Raw genomic sequence first — 17,592 nt, 5'->3', positions numbered from 1 at the left:
TATTGAAAGACAAAACTTTTAAAAGAATAAAATGCAACTATATTTTTAAAGTAAAAAACATGCTTTTGTTTATAATCAGCAGAGACAGTCTTTTTCTGAAGAAACAAGGACAGATTCTGATCTCTGTGATGCTGATGTAAACTCCATTGAAATCAATGCTGTTTGAGGGGATTTATACTAAGATCAGAATTTTCCCCACAATGTTTAAATCTGAGGGATCTTTAACCTACAAATCATAAAGAGGAGATTTCCAACATTTCTAAAATACACTCCATGGAAACCTTTTCCAGTTCTGTTATATTCTTGGGAGAAGTTCAGCTTTACTGTGTCTGTTCACAAAAGCAGTAAAACAGACCTCACTCCTGTAAACAGCTATCATCCTTTTTTCTAGGGAAGAAAGCTGTTTATGGGCCACTGCTGGAGCTACATTTACTTGACCGACAGCTCGAATATACAAACGTTAGGCTGCCAAATAAACAAAAATTCAGATGCCAGTAATGAAGAGAGAGCATGCATATTATAGACATAGTGCACATGTTCAAAAGCATCAGTCTATCATGCTTGGGGATTAAATCTGCGTTAAGGGGCTTTGATCTATTTTAAAAGTTAAATTAATTTGTTTCAAATGTGTTGCTAATGAAAAAAGAAAGAGAAGAAAGTAACAAAATTACAGCTGTAAATCTGGTTTATTTGATTACTTAAAAAAAACAAAACCAGAGAATGACCCTGGGTCTAGCTCCATTTACTCACTTTACGCAAGTGGCCTTCTCTTTGCTGGATATCAACAACCCTACAGTAACAAACCAAAGTCTGTAAAAGCAGCAAAGAATCCTGTGGCACCTTATAGACTAACAGACGTTTTGGAGCATGAGCTTTCATGGGTGAATACCCCCTTCGTCAGATGCATGTAGTGGAAATTTCCAGGGTCAGGTATATATATGCAAGCAAGCTAGAGATAACGAAATTATTTCAGTCAGGGAAGATGAGGCCCTGTTCTAGCAGTTGAGGTGTGAAAACCAAGGGAGGAGAAACTGGTTTTGTAGTTGGCAAGCCATTCACAGTCTTTGTTTAATCTTGAGCTGGCGGTGTCAAATTTGCAGATGAACTGAAGCTCAGCAGTTTCTCTTTGAAGTCTGGTCCTGAAGTTTTTTTGCTGCAGGATGGCCACCTTAAGGTCTGCTATAGTGTGGCCAGGGAGGTTGAAGTGTTCTCCCACAGGTTTTTGTATATTGCCATTCCTAATATCTGATTTGTGTCCATTTATCCTTTTCCATAGAGACTGTCCAGTTTGGCCGATGTACATAGCAGAGGGGTATTGCTGGCATATGATGGCGTATATTACATTGGTGGACGTGCAGGTGAATGAACCGGTGATGGTGTGGCTGATCTGTAGATATGTGGGCAGAGTTGGCATTGAGGTTTGTTGCATGGATTGGTTACTGAGCTAGAGTTACTATGGTGCGGTGTGCAGTTACTGGTGAGAATATGTTTCAGGTATGGTGTATCTCTACATCAGCGACACCATCACAGGACCTAACCAGATCAGCCACACCATCACCGGTTCATTCGCCTGCACATCCACCAATGTAATATATGCCATCATATGCCAGCAATGCCTCTCTGCTATGTACATCGGCCAAACCTGTAGGAGAACACTTCAACCTCCCTGGCCACACTATAGCAGACTTTAAGGTGGCCGTCCTGTAGCAAAAAAACTTCAGGACCAGACTTCAAAGAGAAAGTGCTGAGCTTCAGTTCAACTGCAAATTTGACACCATCAGCTCAGGATTAAACAAAGACTGTGAATGGCTTGCCAGCTACAAAACCAGTTTCTCCTCCCTTGGTTTTCACACCTCAACTGCAAGAACAGGGCCTCATCCTCCCTGATTGAACTAACCTCGTTATCTCTAGCTTGCTTGCATATATATACCTGACCCTGGAAATTTCCGCTACATGCATCTGACGAAGTTGGTATTCACCCATGAAAGCTCATGCTCCAAAACGTCTGTTAGTCTATAAGGTGCCACTGGATTCTTTGCTGCTTTTACAGATCCAGACTAACATGGTTACCCCTCTGATACTTGAAACCAAAGTCTGGTGCTGCACATTCACAGGGGCGTGTGTACTGGCATACATTGAACGTTTCCTCTTGTGCGACCTTCCTGCTCTGATCACCAGGCAAAATTCTCATCCATACTTGGACTTGTCTAACTTTTAGTATATGGCTAGTCTGAGTTGAGAGTTCACTCCACATCTGCCCCGCTTCTTCTCTTCTGCCCTGCTCCCCCCACCTCCCTTCTCTTTTAGCTGAAATCTTTGTAAGTAACCCATCCAATCCCCACAACTCTGTGGAACTAACATGACATTTGCTGCTACCACATTGTTCACACTGCTTGTAGTTCTACTTTCCCCCCCTGCCTGTGTCTGTCTTGTCTGTTTATGTTACAAGCTCTTTGGAGGCAGGGACTGTCTACTGTGGTTGTACACAACACAAGAACTAGGGGTCACCAAAGAAATTAATAGGCAGCAGGTTTAAAACAAACAAAAGGAAATATTTGTTCACACAACGTACAGCCAACCTTGCCAAAGGCTGTTGTGAAGGCCAAGACTATAACAGGGTTTAAAAAAGAACTAGATAAGTTCATGTAGGATAGGATCATCAATGGCTACTAGTCAGGATGGACAGGGATGGTGTTCCTAGCCTCTGTTTGCCAGAAGCTGGGAACGGGCAACAGGGATGGATCAACTGGTGATTACCTGTTCTGTTCATTCCCTCTGGAGCACCTGGCATTGGCCACTGTCAGAAGACAGGATACTGGGCTAGGTGGACCTTTGGTCGGACCCAGTATGGCCGTTCTTATGTACAGTGCCTAGCTCAGTGGAGCCTCATTCTTGGCTGGCCCTGAGGCACTGCCGTAATAAATCTGATTAACAATATTTGCAGAGAGTAGAGGTGAATTGGAGGTCTGGCTATGTATCCGATAAAGAGCTGATGGTAAAAGTGTGAATAAAAGCATTGAGATACCCATTCCAGTTACTTTCATGGCTGCCTCCCATAATCTGCACATCAATCCCTCATCTCTCTAGTATCTGGCACGGCACATTTCTGGCCTGGCAGTCTCAACGGTGTCCCTAAGAACATTCTGTTTACAAGCTAGCTAGTGTGTTACATACATTAACATATCGTGCACCGCTCTGCTATATCAACAATAGTGATTCGCTGTATTTATTATTAGGCAAACAATCTATAGAATTTCAGTAGGTTTCTTGCTCCGCTTCAATACACAAACACTGATCATGCTTTCCTTGGTTTGGCTGTTTCAAAATGTACATCACTTACCCTGGACCATCCATTGCATGTATAATCTCTCTACCCGCACTTTAGCCTTAGTGTACTGCACGTGGACACCACACTCAGTCTCCGAAGTGAGAGTGATTTTATCTTATATAACATATGTGCTGGCAATTTCAAGGAACAACACGGGAGAGCTGAGGATACAGCTTCCTGATTATTGGTCAAACTGGGTTCTGAGTGGTAGTTGAGTGAAATTCACCACCGTGGCTTAGATGAATCTCCACTCTTTTAAATGCATTTTAAGATGCACAGGCAGTTAACCAGGCCCTCTTCAATGGCGTGAATTTTCATCTTCTAAGTATATTTTTGTGTGACTTTTCTTTGAGCCTTGTTAGTGTTCCTTACAAAAGGGAAAGAGGGAAAAACGTGATAGGAGTCTCACCAATGAGATCTGGAGCCTATCACCCCTAGCTTGCGGATTTGACTCTGCCCCCAGACAGCTGGGACTAACCATTTGTACCATTTGATAGCTGTTTGGTGACCTATGTGAAATGGAGCTGATGGTTTCAGTCCACTTCCTAGTGGCAAGTGTCTATACTACAAAGCCACCATCACCAGTGGCGCTAATTGGTTAAACCCTCTATCAGTAGATTCATCCTGGAGGCAGAAGAATCAACATATTCTGGAGATTAAAGTACCTTCTCACCCCATTGTTGATCTCTATTCCTATCTTGGTGGAGTGGGGCACGTGTGCATTTCCACTGCCCATTGTGCCCCATGTCTCTTGCTAGAGGACTTCACTCTGCAGGGCTATTAGTCCTGTACCTGTCACTGCCACTAAATCCACTGTATAATTTAAAAAAAAAAAGTGTATGTGTGTCAGGGGAATCTCCCATGGAAATTAACAAGTATTGAAGAAATTAAAAATTGCATGTTCCTTTTTAGCTGTTAAAACCAACTGTTCAAATGTAACGTTAGATCTGGTTTATTTTAAATGTAATATAAGTGCTGGGTAGACCATAACAGCCCTACCTAGCATGGAACTTTGGAATCTGGCACTTTATAAATTTTAGATTTTTGGATCTACTTGAGCTGACAGAGCCCTTGTGTGTGTACTTATTGTGGCACAAGTACAGCATGTATGTGCAGTCAGTATTTGTGGGGAAAATCCATGTGAAATTTCTTTACTGGGCAGTGACTGCACGTGGGCTGTCAGTGCTTTGCAATGTTAAATATTGTATCCAGTTTAAATGTTTTAGGTTTTAGCTCAGCCACGTTGCTCGCTGGTCACTGAGCAAATGCTCAGTCTGGATTGGTCAAATCAAAGGCCAAATCCCACTTGCTTATCCATGTAAGCCTTCCTGTGGCCCCATCTTTCTCCTAAAGACCTGTAGATAAATTTATTCCCAGGCTCAAACTCTGTGGGCTCCCCACACCATGTATGTGAGAGAGATGCATGTGTTTACAGAGAGAGGAATGTGCCACTAGCTGAGCAAATGGATGACCAGATTTTCCCCTTCCATAAAGACATCTGTGGAAAGGAACCTGGACTTTGTTCCAAACTGTCCCATCAGAGGATTGGTGCTTGGCCTTCTAAACCCTCATGTATTGTGAGACCTACTGGGAAATACCATGGGCCTTGGGCCACCTGCACAGAGGCATGGGGTCTCCACACCATTCCTTGGACCACTTAGCACCACAACCTCAGGACTCCTGTCCCATATAGTCCCTGCTGCTGGCTACCCCAGTCCTCTGACTATGGCTCACTGTGTGCAGAATGGATTACCATTGTGGATGGGAACCTTCTGGACTTTTGGGTGGTCAATGCCCAGGAGGGACAGCAGCGTCTTCCCAGCTCATCTCCTCCCAGGAAGTCTGAATTCCCAGGTGAAAGCACACTGTATGGGGCTGCTGCTATCTTCCTTTTGCTTCCCTTTAACTGTTTGAGCAGAGAAGCAGAAGGGACTATTTGGGCCTAGCAAATTTCTTGGAGCCAAGTGATAAACCCTGGTAACAGGAAGGTTATGATGGAAATGCAATTCTGGCAGATGCTTCACTGCACCATTTTCCTGCCATCACTCTAAAAACTGTGGCAAAGGCACCCTTCTGTTTCCCCTGAAGTTTTGTGACTGGAGACGGCCTATGAAACAAGTGTTTGCTGTGCCTGTTTCCCTTCCCCAAAATAGCAGTTTCTTTTCGACCATTATTACACCACTTGGTGCCCTCTGGGTAGGGCAAATGAAATGGTTCTTTGGGATACACCCCAAACATAATTAATTTGTTTTCCTTAACAGGCCATATCTTTGGCTAGTTGTAAATAGGCATAGCTCCATTAGCATCAGCGATCTAGCCCAAAATGTGTGTATAGGTGGCAAGAGGATGCTTAGGCCAGATCAGCTTCTTACTGCAGATGCGGAGCCCAGCTGTATGTCCTTTTCCAAGCTAGCTGTCGTTTTACATCCATTTACATTTTCAAGGCCATCTCTGCAAAAGGAAAGGGCTGGACAGTTCCTTTCTAAAAACTGAGCAAACGCTGAAATTTAGATTTCTTGGCTGCTCAAATCAGGAAGGTTTAATGGGTAAGGGGGTTTGAGGGGCCTAAACGCTGGTTCCACATACGGCTAACTCTTTTCCCCACAGCGCAGTGTGCTAATGACCATCTGTATTGTTGCATTTCTGAATCAGATTTTAATTATTAATACCACATAGCTAAATTTGGGGGATCTACAGTAACTGCCCATCAGAGGACAATATAGCAAGCACTAGCCTCGTGATGGTAATTGTAAGATAAGATGTATTTCTAGCAGACTTGCATTATTGAGCTCTTTCTAGAAATTTGATTGCATTTAATTAAAAATTATTGGTTTAAATCTATTCCATATGGTTTTTCTTTTACGTATTAAAATTAAAAAGTGAATCTTCTCATCAGTCAGCTTCAATGCCCCTCACCCAATCACAAACATTCAGAATATGGTGGTTTCTGGATCATTATAATTCTATATCCTCTTCAAATTCTGTTAATTGAAACTTTAATGAAGATTTGCACTGGTTCATTCATCAAATACGTAGCCCTTCACCAATATACAGACAGATGCTAGCTACCAACACAATGCAGGTGAATATAGTGAGGACAGGAAGTGCCACATGTGTTACATATGTGCTGTGTCAAAGAAGTCAGATGAGTGAAATAAGCATCATAATAAAAGTAGGCCAGGAATTTTAAGTTAATAGCATCATGAGGTTTTCTGTGGCAGGGTTACTTCTCATATGATTCCATATTCTAAGGTTTAGGTCCCTTGAAATCCATTTTAAGAAGCAACATTTTAACTGTATATATATATATATATATATATATATATACACACATACATATACATACATACACACACACAATATGTATAATTACCCTGTTTTGAGATTAGACTATTCTGTTCTAACCCAGGGCATTATGGAACTGACTATATTGTTCATCCATTTTGATAATCCTTTTTGGGCATGGTCTTTTTTCATTTTTACAGCACTGAAATCATGACTGAAGCTCAATAAAAACTTGTTAGCAACCTGCACATCTCTGCTTCCCAAACAGCCTTCTACTGAGAAAGGGGCTATTTAGGAATGCCCAATTTTCATTTCTCCCCTAGCAGCAGAAACAGCACACACAAAAAACAACATGAAATATCATGTTCACGCCTTGACCTTGAGACTTCCTTGAACAAGTTCTGATTGGCTTTTCCCCTGGAAACAAATATGTCTAAGTCATAGCAATTTACGTAGTTCGATATTTTTACCTTAAAGAATAACCCAAAATGGATGGTATGTCTCTGATACAAACAAATGGCCCAGCTGCAAAGCAAATGTCAGTTTTGCCAATGGAAATGGAGCTGCTGAAAGGAAAATGACTAGCAGCTCATTAGTGAGATCTGACTAATGTGAGCTTCCCCAAGCAGTTAATATTTTGATTTCCTGCCCCATGCAAAATGTGTGGGAGGAGGAGATTTGAAAATACACATTTCATGAAAAAGTGAAACATGAGTGTGAAACAGCTCAGGGGGGAAAGAACAAAAGGTACATTTAAAACACGGTTGGAAGACTCATTTCGTTCACCCCAGATTTTTCATTCAGTTGCTTTTTCCTTTGTTTTCCCTGTTACCTGTTCTAACTGGAGCCAGTGGATTAAATTCCCTTCTCCTTTACGCTAGTCTCACCCCACTGGCTTGATTATAAAATGCTAATAGGGAGGTTATGGTGGAATATCAAGGAGAAGACAGATGGTCCCAAATAGAGTCGCACCAGAACAAATAGTTACAGCGAAGCTGAAAAATCACAAAATGCAACACATGCAGTTTCAGACAAACCATTTATGTAATTCATTCAGGAGTCAGAAGCTGCCAAAACTCCATAATGAAAGACTTTTAAGCAATTTAATAAATTTATAGACTGTTCAGATTAGGTCCTGGTTTGCTTGGCATTTTTTGGTCCATATTTAATTGTTGTACTTTGAAGGATAAATTAAGTACACAATGTTGCATATGGAAATTGGCAAGAATGGTGAAATGAAAGCAGAGATTCCAGGACCCAGTAAGATAGTTTGTATCTGTAATAAATTCCATTCAAACAAGAACTCAGAAATATTGCTCATAAAAAAATAGATCCACCAGAGTAAAATGATTATTTTAAATGAACTTTGTTTGACTTATGTCCTCTACCCAGAGATGATCATCCAATTCCACTGGGTTTGTTAATATGTGTTTACAAAAAGAGTTTCAATACATCTTAATTTAGTCTCTTTTCACTGATAATGGTTTATCTTGTTTTCTTCCAAACTCTTTCTTGAAAGCATTGCCTGAACAAGGAGAATAAGCCAAGCAAAACGGAGGATCTGCCTATGACACCTAACAGAGGAAGTCTTGATTGGTCAAGGCTAGCAGGTCTTACATAATAATTTACTACAGTACCTTTCTGTTTCCTGGTCTGTGGTTTGCTGCTTGTTCTCAAAGGCTGTAAAGCTGCTCATATCCACATAGCCGTCATTCTCATTAGCAGCAGATAATGCCCTACTGGGATCTTCAAAAAATTCTGTAAAAGTTCCTGCTCTGGTTGGTCTTCTAGGAGGTATTTGTATATTTTCATAATCAGAACTCACAGCTGGAATGTTCTCATAGTCGGAAGTATCAGCATTAGGGAATGAAATAGACCTAGGTTTAGTTAAGGGGAGTGGCATGAAAGGAGGTCTAGATCGATCCTCAAAGGACTCCACTCTCGACACACTCCTGCTAAAGGTTTTGGGTATCCCTTTTCTTTTACCATCCTTGTAGAAAAGAACAGTAGAGGGAGATTCAGAAGCTCGCAGCTTCCCAGTATGGGACTTTAGCTGAGGTGAACTACTCAAGCTCCTTCTGTCCAGTTCCATAATCCTAGAAGTCCCATGATAGCTAGATTCTGAAGAGGACCTTGAAGAGGAAACATTAACATCTACATGGACCTTATTTTCTGTCTTCTTCTTGAATTTGAGGGTGAGAAACCTCTTAAAAGATGATTTTTTTTTCTTAGTGTACTTATCAGGAGATTCGTTCTCTATTAAAAGTGAGGGGGAACTTTTAGTGATTGGCTTTTTGGTGATACAGGCTAGTTCAAAAGGAGGTGGTATATCAACAACTGAGGATGGTGTGGACACACCACTTGATGAAAGGTGATTCCTCTGCGAAAAGCTACCTGAAGAACCAATTACACAGGGCAAAAAGAGGTTGTCTTCTGTCCTCTTTATTCTATTGTCATCCAATGTAGAGCCATCGGTTTCTCTGTAAACAGAGACTGGTATATCTCTCCCTTCTACCGAGTAAGACCGTGGGTATAAAATAAAGCGTCTTGACGTGGTTGGTAAGGCCCTATTGACTTCCATTGGTTTTCCTTCCAATAGTGGTAAGTTATTGGTTAAATATTCAGTCAGAGAGTCATCATTTGAGGACTGTACTTCCGTTTCAGGTCCAGTTTCTTCTGGAACAGTTTCTGGCACGTAGCCAGGCACTTTCCCAGAGAGTGACCTTGTTCTAGTGACCATACTTTTTCGATCAATGGATAGCAGGTTGTTTTCAGTGTCGACAATTAGTTCTTCTCTTATGCTGTAATCACATGGAATATCTTCTAAATTAGTCTGCACTACTTCTATAACATGAGGGGTTGCATTCTCTGAGGGCATCACATAAGGATCGTCTAGAGAATCACTGGTTGTTTCTCCTTCCTCAGGTACAACAACCACTTCAGGGACTGCTAAATACTCACTAGACTCATGTTCGCTAGCACAGTCTGCTTTATGTTTGTTTTGATTATATCTAGTTAATTCTTCTGCTGTATGGTATTTATTCTCAACTGGTGCTTGTTCAGGTGGATTTGGGGAGCTTTCTTCAAAACTACTATGACTGACCTTATTGCTTTCAAGAACTTGCTCATCTGATTCAGATTCTTCCAAGACACATTCATTGTCACCACAATCTTCAACAAACACATTTGGTTTAGATTCCACTTCCAGCTCTGGCTCACTAACAGTTTGAGGGCTGGAGAGCTGGCTATCATTACCCAAAAAAGTCCTTTCCAGTTGCAAATTCTCATCTAAGTTTTCTTGGGGTGAATCAGTGACAACTTCATTGCATTCACTCTCAAAAGGAACAATTTGACAACTATCATCTATATTCTCTGCTTTCACCGCTTCTTCCTCTTTTTCAGAGTCTTCTCTAGCCTCACATGTTGTCTCTGATGTTTCCTCCTCACTCTTCATCTCAATGGTTTGGTACCCATCATCTATATAGTCTTCCCTTTCCACATTTGTTTCTTTGTCATTATCTGGACTTACTTTCTCTTCTTCAGCAGCAGCTTCATTGATAGAACCTCCCAAATCCTCTTCTGCATCAGGTTCATTTTCTTTCAGTCCTAACCCAATGTCTGTTTCTTCTTCATCAACATCATCAGGAATTATATCAGGATTTGCACAACCATAATTTACTAATTCCATTTCTGTACTCAATACAAACTCTTCATTATCATCCAGGTCACCATTGTTTGGTGGACTCACTTCTGTGTCATTGTTTGATAGCTCATCTTCTAAAGTTTGTGGCAGTTCATCATTCTCTTCTGGTGTTGGCTCATCATCTACAGGTAAATGTGTTAGAATAATGTCTTCACAGATATTGCCCTTCAAATCCTCATCTCCATTCAAAATCTTACAGTTTTCCAGGTTATACTCATTATTGTCCTTTACCAGATTGAGGTTATTAAATGTTTCCTCAGCCTCACCTTTGAAATAGTTTTTGGGGTCATCTACACAGTCCACTTCTTCATCCATATTCTTAGAAGCAATATCTTCTACTTCAAGGGCTCCTGAAGACACTTGACTAAGTGCTTCAGACCTGTCACAGTCTTTCATTTCTGTTGCTCCAGTTGAGTCTGGTTCCACAGCATCTGAAGAATCATTGTCCTCGGTTTCAGTTATTTCTGGATTACAGATCTCCTCATCATTAGCTATGCTATGATCCTCTTCCTCCCCTGATGCTTCTGCAGTTTCTAAGATCTCATTCTCTGCAGATGACTCTAAACACGGGTCGTGTGCATGTTCAAAGTCATCACAGTCTTTATCAGTCAGCTGAGCTTCAGGAACTACGATGTATTCATCACCAGCCTCAGATTCTGAGCACTCAATGTTGCATTGATTTCCTTCATACAGCTCTCCATCGGGACATATCAGTTTTCCATTTGTGACTTTATTTAAGTTATTGTTGGTATAAACACTGGATCTCCCCTCAGTGTCAGCTGAGAGTTTTGGCTTGGGAGCAATGGGTGGTTTTGGACCCCTAGACATAGAGTTTGGATTATGAATAATATCAGGCCTTGACAATGAAGGAGGAAATTTGGAAACCGCCACAGAAGAAAGATGACTGATAATCTTTGGTTTTGGTGCTAGTGGTGGTTTTGTGAAGTCTGGAAAAGAAACAAAGAAAAGCCATATTAGCAGTTTGCCATCCTGGTTTCAACAAATATCTATTTGCTGGTTTAATAGAAACATAGTGGCAGTGAAGCCACCAGAGAATCCACCCCAGTTAACTTTATTTGTTTATAGAAATTTTGACTAGAATTGTAGTGCAGCATAGCGGAAAATGGTGGCAGGAAGCACTGAACTACAACTCCCATGAAGCACTGCGGCCACTCAGGAGGACACAGTTTAATATTAGGCTGAGCCAAACAGAAACTTATCAATACAGGAATGTCAAAATTTTTAATTTCAATCAGAAATGTAGAAAAAATGTTTCAATATTTCCAAAATGAAATGTTGGGGTTTTGTCCAAATGTTTTCAGTTTTTTGATGTTCAGATTTTCAGTTAAAAATCAAAAGTGTCAGTGGAAAGAAGACACTTACAAATCTTTATTGGAACATTCAGTTCCATCATAAAACAGTCTTTCAACAGAAAAAATTTGACCAGTTCTAGTTTTAATCCATAAAAATGCAGTGCAAGCAATTTGTAGCAATGCTTTTATCTGTATTGTAGACTGCAAAAAAACAAACAAAAAAATCCAATGCTCAGTTTGTTCTGCCAGCAATTTAAATGGTTAATTCAGACTTGTAAAACTGACATGAATGTTTACCAGCACAAAATCTATTCTCCCACCTTTACTATGGTGACTGATAATGAAAAGCTGAATGATATGTTACTTGATGGTCAACTAATTTATTCACCCAGGGTGAAAGAATTTCTGAAGGCTTGGTTAAGTCTTTACATTAATTATGTAGCTGAGCTACAAGACATTGAATGGAATCCCTGTACCCTAAAATGAGAAGAGGTAATTGGTGTCAACTTAAGTTCAGTTTTCAAAATGTATAACTTCTTCAGTTGCTTCACTGTTCAGAAGACACAACAACAATGTAAATGACGATCCCACTTGGTAAGCAATTCTCTTTTATTTAAAGTACATTTTGGTGCTCATAAAAGTTGCACATGGATGGCCCTGGAAACTGAAGACCATGTTTTAGCTGAAGAAGACCATAGGACACTGCAAGCTTTTTCCAGCCCACCAATATAGATGCCAGTATGTCAGCCTGGGCTTGCTTGGCCACCCACCTATAGGGTGAGGTGGTATTTCATTATCCATGTACATTCAGCCCTCTGGTGGTATACTGCCAAAAAGAGAGCCATTTAATGCCAATTTGTGGTGAGTTTTGTGATGTAGAGACTCATTCACTACAAACTAGACTGAGACCCTCAGTTCAGGTCACACAGGCCACAGAATAGCCATCAGATGACCTGGGCAAGGCATGAAGCAGTGAGGTTGAGAAGAAAGGCTTAATATCTCATCACTATTCATATGAGCTATCCAATCACCTTTCTCAACCAATTTAATTTACTAGTTCCTTATCTGGGGGGAAAATGTGTACAGTACTAAGGTCCTATTGATACTTTAAAAGCCCATTGTTAGGCTGTATTCATCCCAGCATATGCCCATATTTCCCTGGTGACAGAAAGTTTATTCAGAGAGGGGTTGGAGCAGTTCAGGCTATCTGCAACCTCCAGTCTTTTTTGGGGGAGAGCTCTGAATTTGAGTATCAGAGACCCCAGATGGGTACCATTGACCATGCCAGTGTTCATGGCCAGTGTGACTAGCAGTTGCACTGATTCCTTTTCCTAACACTAGAACTTAAAGCTGCCTTCCCTTGTGGAACTACCCAGCAAGTTAGCAATGAACTGCAGTTTTCTAATACCCTGCACCTCAAGCACTTCATGGACACTTGCAACATTTTGTGAAAATAGAAGTTTTACCAAATGCAATTTTTTGGTGATGATTTTTAGAATGCTAAAAGCATTGTTTTGAAACACCTTAATCAGAGCCAAGAAAACTATCCTGATTAAAATCATCTTTCTATTGGGATTCCCACCAAACCCAAAGATATTCAGAAGTGAAACTGCAGAGCTGCAATATTAAAATTGTCAAATATTATCCTGCAACTTTTCGGATTCACCAAGACTTTTTCTACATTAGTGTTAATGGCCTATGTGGGCTACAAAGCATTAGGTCTCTTTGATACAATTTGTGGCAAGCTATGTGATTTGGGAAGTTTTCTACAGGGTATCACACACACTGCAGTCTTCTGAGGTGAAATGTCAGTTTCTTGCACTCTAGGTTTGCGTTTAACTATGCTGGTCATCTAGGTAAGCACCAGAATAAAGTGACTCAAGGATGGGGGATCTAGTCTGTTAATGAACAGCAGATACGTCATTCACGCCTGTATGTGGACATGTCAGGAACACAAGCCAGAGATTTACAGATGCCCTGTTCATCCCTGGAACAGGTTCAGCATGGAGAGCATTAGTGAACGTTGCTATATAGCCCTGGCAAGATGTCTCATTTCTGTAATGGAGGAGCCACCTCAATGAGGGAGAGGGGAGGAGAGCATCTGTGCCCATTCACACTGCTCCCCTGTGACTGCCAATCAGGTGGTCAATATGTGTGAGATGTGGTGGTGGTCATCGTGCCTGTGATGTAGACATATAAGCCCACTGTTACTGGACTTGAGACCCCAACCTGGGCCACTGAATAGTCAACAGATGGTGACAATTTTACCTCACAACCATCCTGGACTGGATTTGACCCAACAGCCTAGAATGGAAAGGCTCCTTATCCCATAGCCTCCATGGTGCCCCATTTTTAATCAAAAGTCATTTGAATTACTATCTCAGAATACACTGATAACTCCATTCAACAAAATAATGTTTTGCTCACAAGTAAGATTTTATATGGCACTGCTCCCAAATTTCTGCAACCAAGCTTCTGTTTCTTAAAGCACATGCATAAGTATACATTGTTATTAGATAAAGGGTATATTTGGCTTATTGGACTTTCAGAGACATGATTGGAATGTTTTTCTGAAATTCCTACCCTTGCTGCAATTGCTTCTAATATGCTGGTTCATGCTGTTGATTTGCATTCTTTGTTTTATTCATAAAACAATCTTCACAGAACCATAAAGCCACATCTTGAAGCCAATGAGATTTAAGAACTGAGTTAAAACTGAGCAAAGGATCTCAGAATTTGCCCCATAGAAATTAGAATTAGAATAAATTTGTACATTGGGTGATCCATCCCAATCTCACAGAAACCAATGAAAAATTATTACAGTACATTCTCTAATGATTTGTCCTATCTAGTTTCCCATTTCCTAAGAAGGAAACTCTATTCAAACAAAACTCCTGCTGCTGAGGTCATCAGATACATGTCTCCTGATCAGGAAGATAGAGGAGAAATCCTATCTAGAAGTCACATGTATATTAGCAAGGCCCAGACTGCCAGTAGTTCTGGCTACTTTAAGACAAACTGGATGGATATTACAGGAGTGCTCTATAATGATATATAGGTAAATAGTTAATAGATAAAATGCCAGTAGATGGCACTCAGGAATATATAGCCTAGATCCGGAATCTTGTAGAACTAATAAAACTTGTTACACAATGCAAATGGCTTCTGGCAGCTCTTTATATTGGCTTTTAATTGGGGAAATGCAAATGTAAGGGGCAAGGTCTCTGATGGTTGGGTAAAAGGAAGATGAGGAAATCCCAGCATTCTGCATGGGCAACTATTGGAGGTCATTCAACACACTTATCCTTACTTCAGCTGAGCCAGTTGCAAAGGCACTGACCGCTAAAATCAAGCTTGATAAGGGAAGAAGATTACAGTTACTGGATGCTAAGAAGGAAAGAAAAAAAAGTCTAATTTCACTTAACTGTCAATGTTGGGAGTTTTGATGTACTTTTAACATGCCACAAAATGCAACTAAATGTATAACAATGGCTGGATAACATATATGCTAGCTCTAGAAATATTATACATAGCAAAAAAACTGAGCTACATATATTCAAAGGTAAAATGACAATATGAGCACATCCTTATCAAACATTTAGTGTAGTATTTGCAGCTTCCAGTGTCCAATCTCTATGAAGATTCCTTAATACCAAATCAGACAGTTGTTCTGAAGACAAAGGGAGTTGGGCTTCTGTTATTTCCATCTTTGTCTTCAGTATCTGCATCAGAGATGTTCCTCTGCTTAGCAGTCAGAGTATAACATTCTGCAGGTGCTTACCTCCTCAATCTCCATAAATGAATTCAATCAACACATTCTGCAACTGGCATCTTTAAATGAGTCTGTAAAAATAAAAATCCACCGATTGGATTATTTCAGCTAAACGATGATCATTTTATTCACTTTAGGAATCTGCTACACCAGTGATTCCATTAATAAAAGAGAACTTTTTCTTTCCACAAATCAGATGGTCTCTGGAGAATCTCAGCATGTTGAGGGTCCATCAGAAGACAGAGGAATCGCTCTTCACCTTGATCATTCCCCCATCATTAGCTGGGCTGGAGACTTGGGTGCAGAGTGAGAGATAACAGCTCAAAAAACAAGAGAGACAACTGCCTCTCAACTGATCCTGAGATCTTTCTTCCAGTCCTCTACTTCCTTAGTTTTCATTTGAGACATCTGTGACTCAAAGGTAGTCAACTGTGTAGCCAGTTGTTTTGAAGGAGCTAGACATTCCAGGCCAAGCACAAAGCACACATATTGAAGGAGATATCTTGCCTCAGTGGAGTTGAAGAGAAATACCAATGTATGGGGGGAAATAAGAGAGGCTTAAAGCAGGTGTGCAGTAAGAAGAGAAAGCTATATAATCTCACAGTCTCCAATATAGTTGTTTTCTTCCTCTCCACACCATCTTCTGCTGCTAATAATCAGGTTGTATGACTAATAATGTCTTAAATGTTATAGACCACTGTTCACTCCAAAGCACTTTACAAACTTTTTGGAATGAAATAATTTTACCACTACCAAAGCAACCACTCCATGTATCGTTTTAGCACAGGAAGTAAAGAATACTGTGCCCAGCTGAAAATGAAGGGACACAGAATGTATCTGAATCTGGCCAGGGAACCAGGATTTTTCTATCTATCCATCTCATGCATGTTTAAGAGATGCATTTCTAGAATTACATACAAAATTCCCAAATTTTTGCCAGCTGTATGTGCATCATTTTATGTAAAGTTTTTCAGGAGTATTTAATTATTCTCAAATAATTTTCATATACACAAACTTCAGTTGTTTAAAAAATGGTGTGGATTTAGTGATTACCAGAAGAGCCCTTCAGTGGCATAACTGGTACAGTCTGTAGCCTTGTTCACAGTAATTTGCTGGTATGAATTAGCGATCAGTGGCCTAATTTTCCCACTGTGCCAGCCTTTGTTCACTTCAGGATACTTCCTCTCTCTGTTATAACTGCTCACCATGTCTCTCTTGCCCTTCACAGAGTTTGTGAAATTATTTGTTTACTTCTTTTTTTTATGTACAAATGTTTATTTTTCTTTTTAAAAAAGTATGAAATAAAAGCAAATCTGTCCCAGCACAATGGATCCCTATGAGCCTTTGATGATCAGGGCAATTCCACTTTGGGTATGTTTGTTTCTGCTTCCGTTGGACTCTGAGCCACTTAAGACAATTCTAACATAACTTATTAAAGGGCAAAAATAACATCACACCATAAGAAATGTGCTTGTTTATAAGTAATACGTATGCATGCTTATTTCAAGTTGTGAATCTTTGTGTTTGGGAGAGAGAGACACCCTGTGCCCAAGGGAAGCTGTTTGGGACCAGATGCTCTTCTAGTCTTCTCCTCCCCTCATTGTTTGAAGCTTCCTAGTTAGCCACTGTTTCTTCCTCTCCTTGACGACCTTCCTCTTGGTGAGCATGAATTCCAACAGGGCTGCATCCCTTTCACAATGCACATTAAATGGCAATCCCTGACCACCAGCTGAGTCATCAGGGAGTGAACGGCAGCTCATTACCCATCCTGTAATGGCATCCAAACCACACTGCCATCATGTCAAAGGTCCTTTTAATGATACGTAGATTTGATCATGTGTCCCTTTAGACATCTTTTGTGCTGGAGCTTGAAGGCAAGAAAAGAGAAGGAAAGTGCTCTTCAGGGTGCAGCTGTTATTGCCTGAAACATTGCAAAATGTCCATTTACTAATATTCTCCAAACCTGGTCATTCGTCAAAATGAATATGGTTTCATATTTACTGAAGGTTTAAGTAAAGCCATCAGGGACTTGGTGGACTTGGTTTGAACATCTAGTTGAATGCTGATATTTCAAGCAAAGCAGGCACGTTTGTAAATATGTTCTAGGCCAATGGTTCTTGAGCTGTGGTCTGCAGTGCTGCTTTGGTTACAAGGGTGAAGCATCCATGAGTCTTCAAGATGCTGTTAGCAA

The 17,592-nt window shown here is 40.5% G+C and overlaps 1 protein-coding gene across 4 annotated transcripts in view; it reads right to left on the bottom strand.

The window, feature by feature from the left end:
* Positions 1-17,592, bottom strand: part of FGD5 (FYVE, RhoGEF and PH domain containing 5) — a 153,363-nt gene that overhangs the window by 127,086 nt on the left and 8,685 nt on the right. For all 4 annotated transcript variants that reach the window (XM_030570192.1, XM_030570190.1, XM_030570193.1 and 1 more), the window contains exon 2: positions 8,251-11,263. In XM_030570192.1, the coding sequence (XP_030426052.1) occupies positions 8,251-11,263 (3,013 nt within the window). The remainder of the gene's footprint in view (positions 1-8,250; positions 11,264-17,592) is intronic.

This window comes from Gopherus evgoodei, chromosome 7 (assembly GCF_007399415.2).
Source record: "Gopherus evgoodei ecotype Sinaloan lineage chromosome 7, rGopEvg1_v1.p, whole genome shotgun sequence".
Classification (NCBI taxonomy): domain Eukaryota; kingdom Metazoa; phylum Chordata; order Testudines; family Testudinidae; genus Gopherus; species Gopherus evgoodei.
This window is presented reverse-complemented; position numbering and strand designations above follow the sequence as displayed.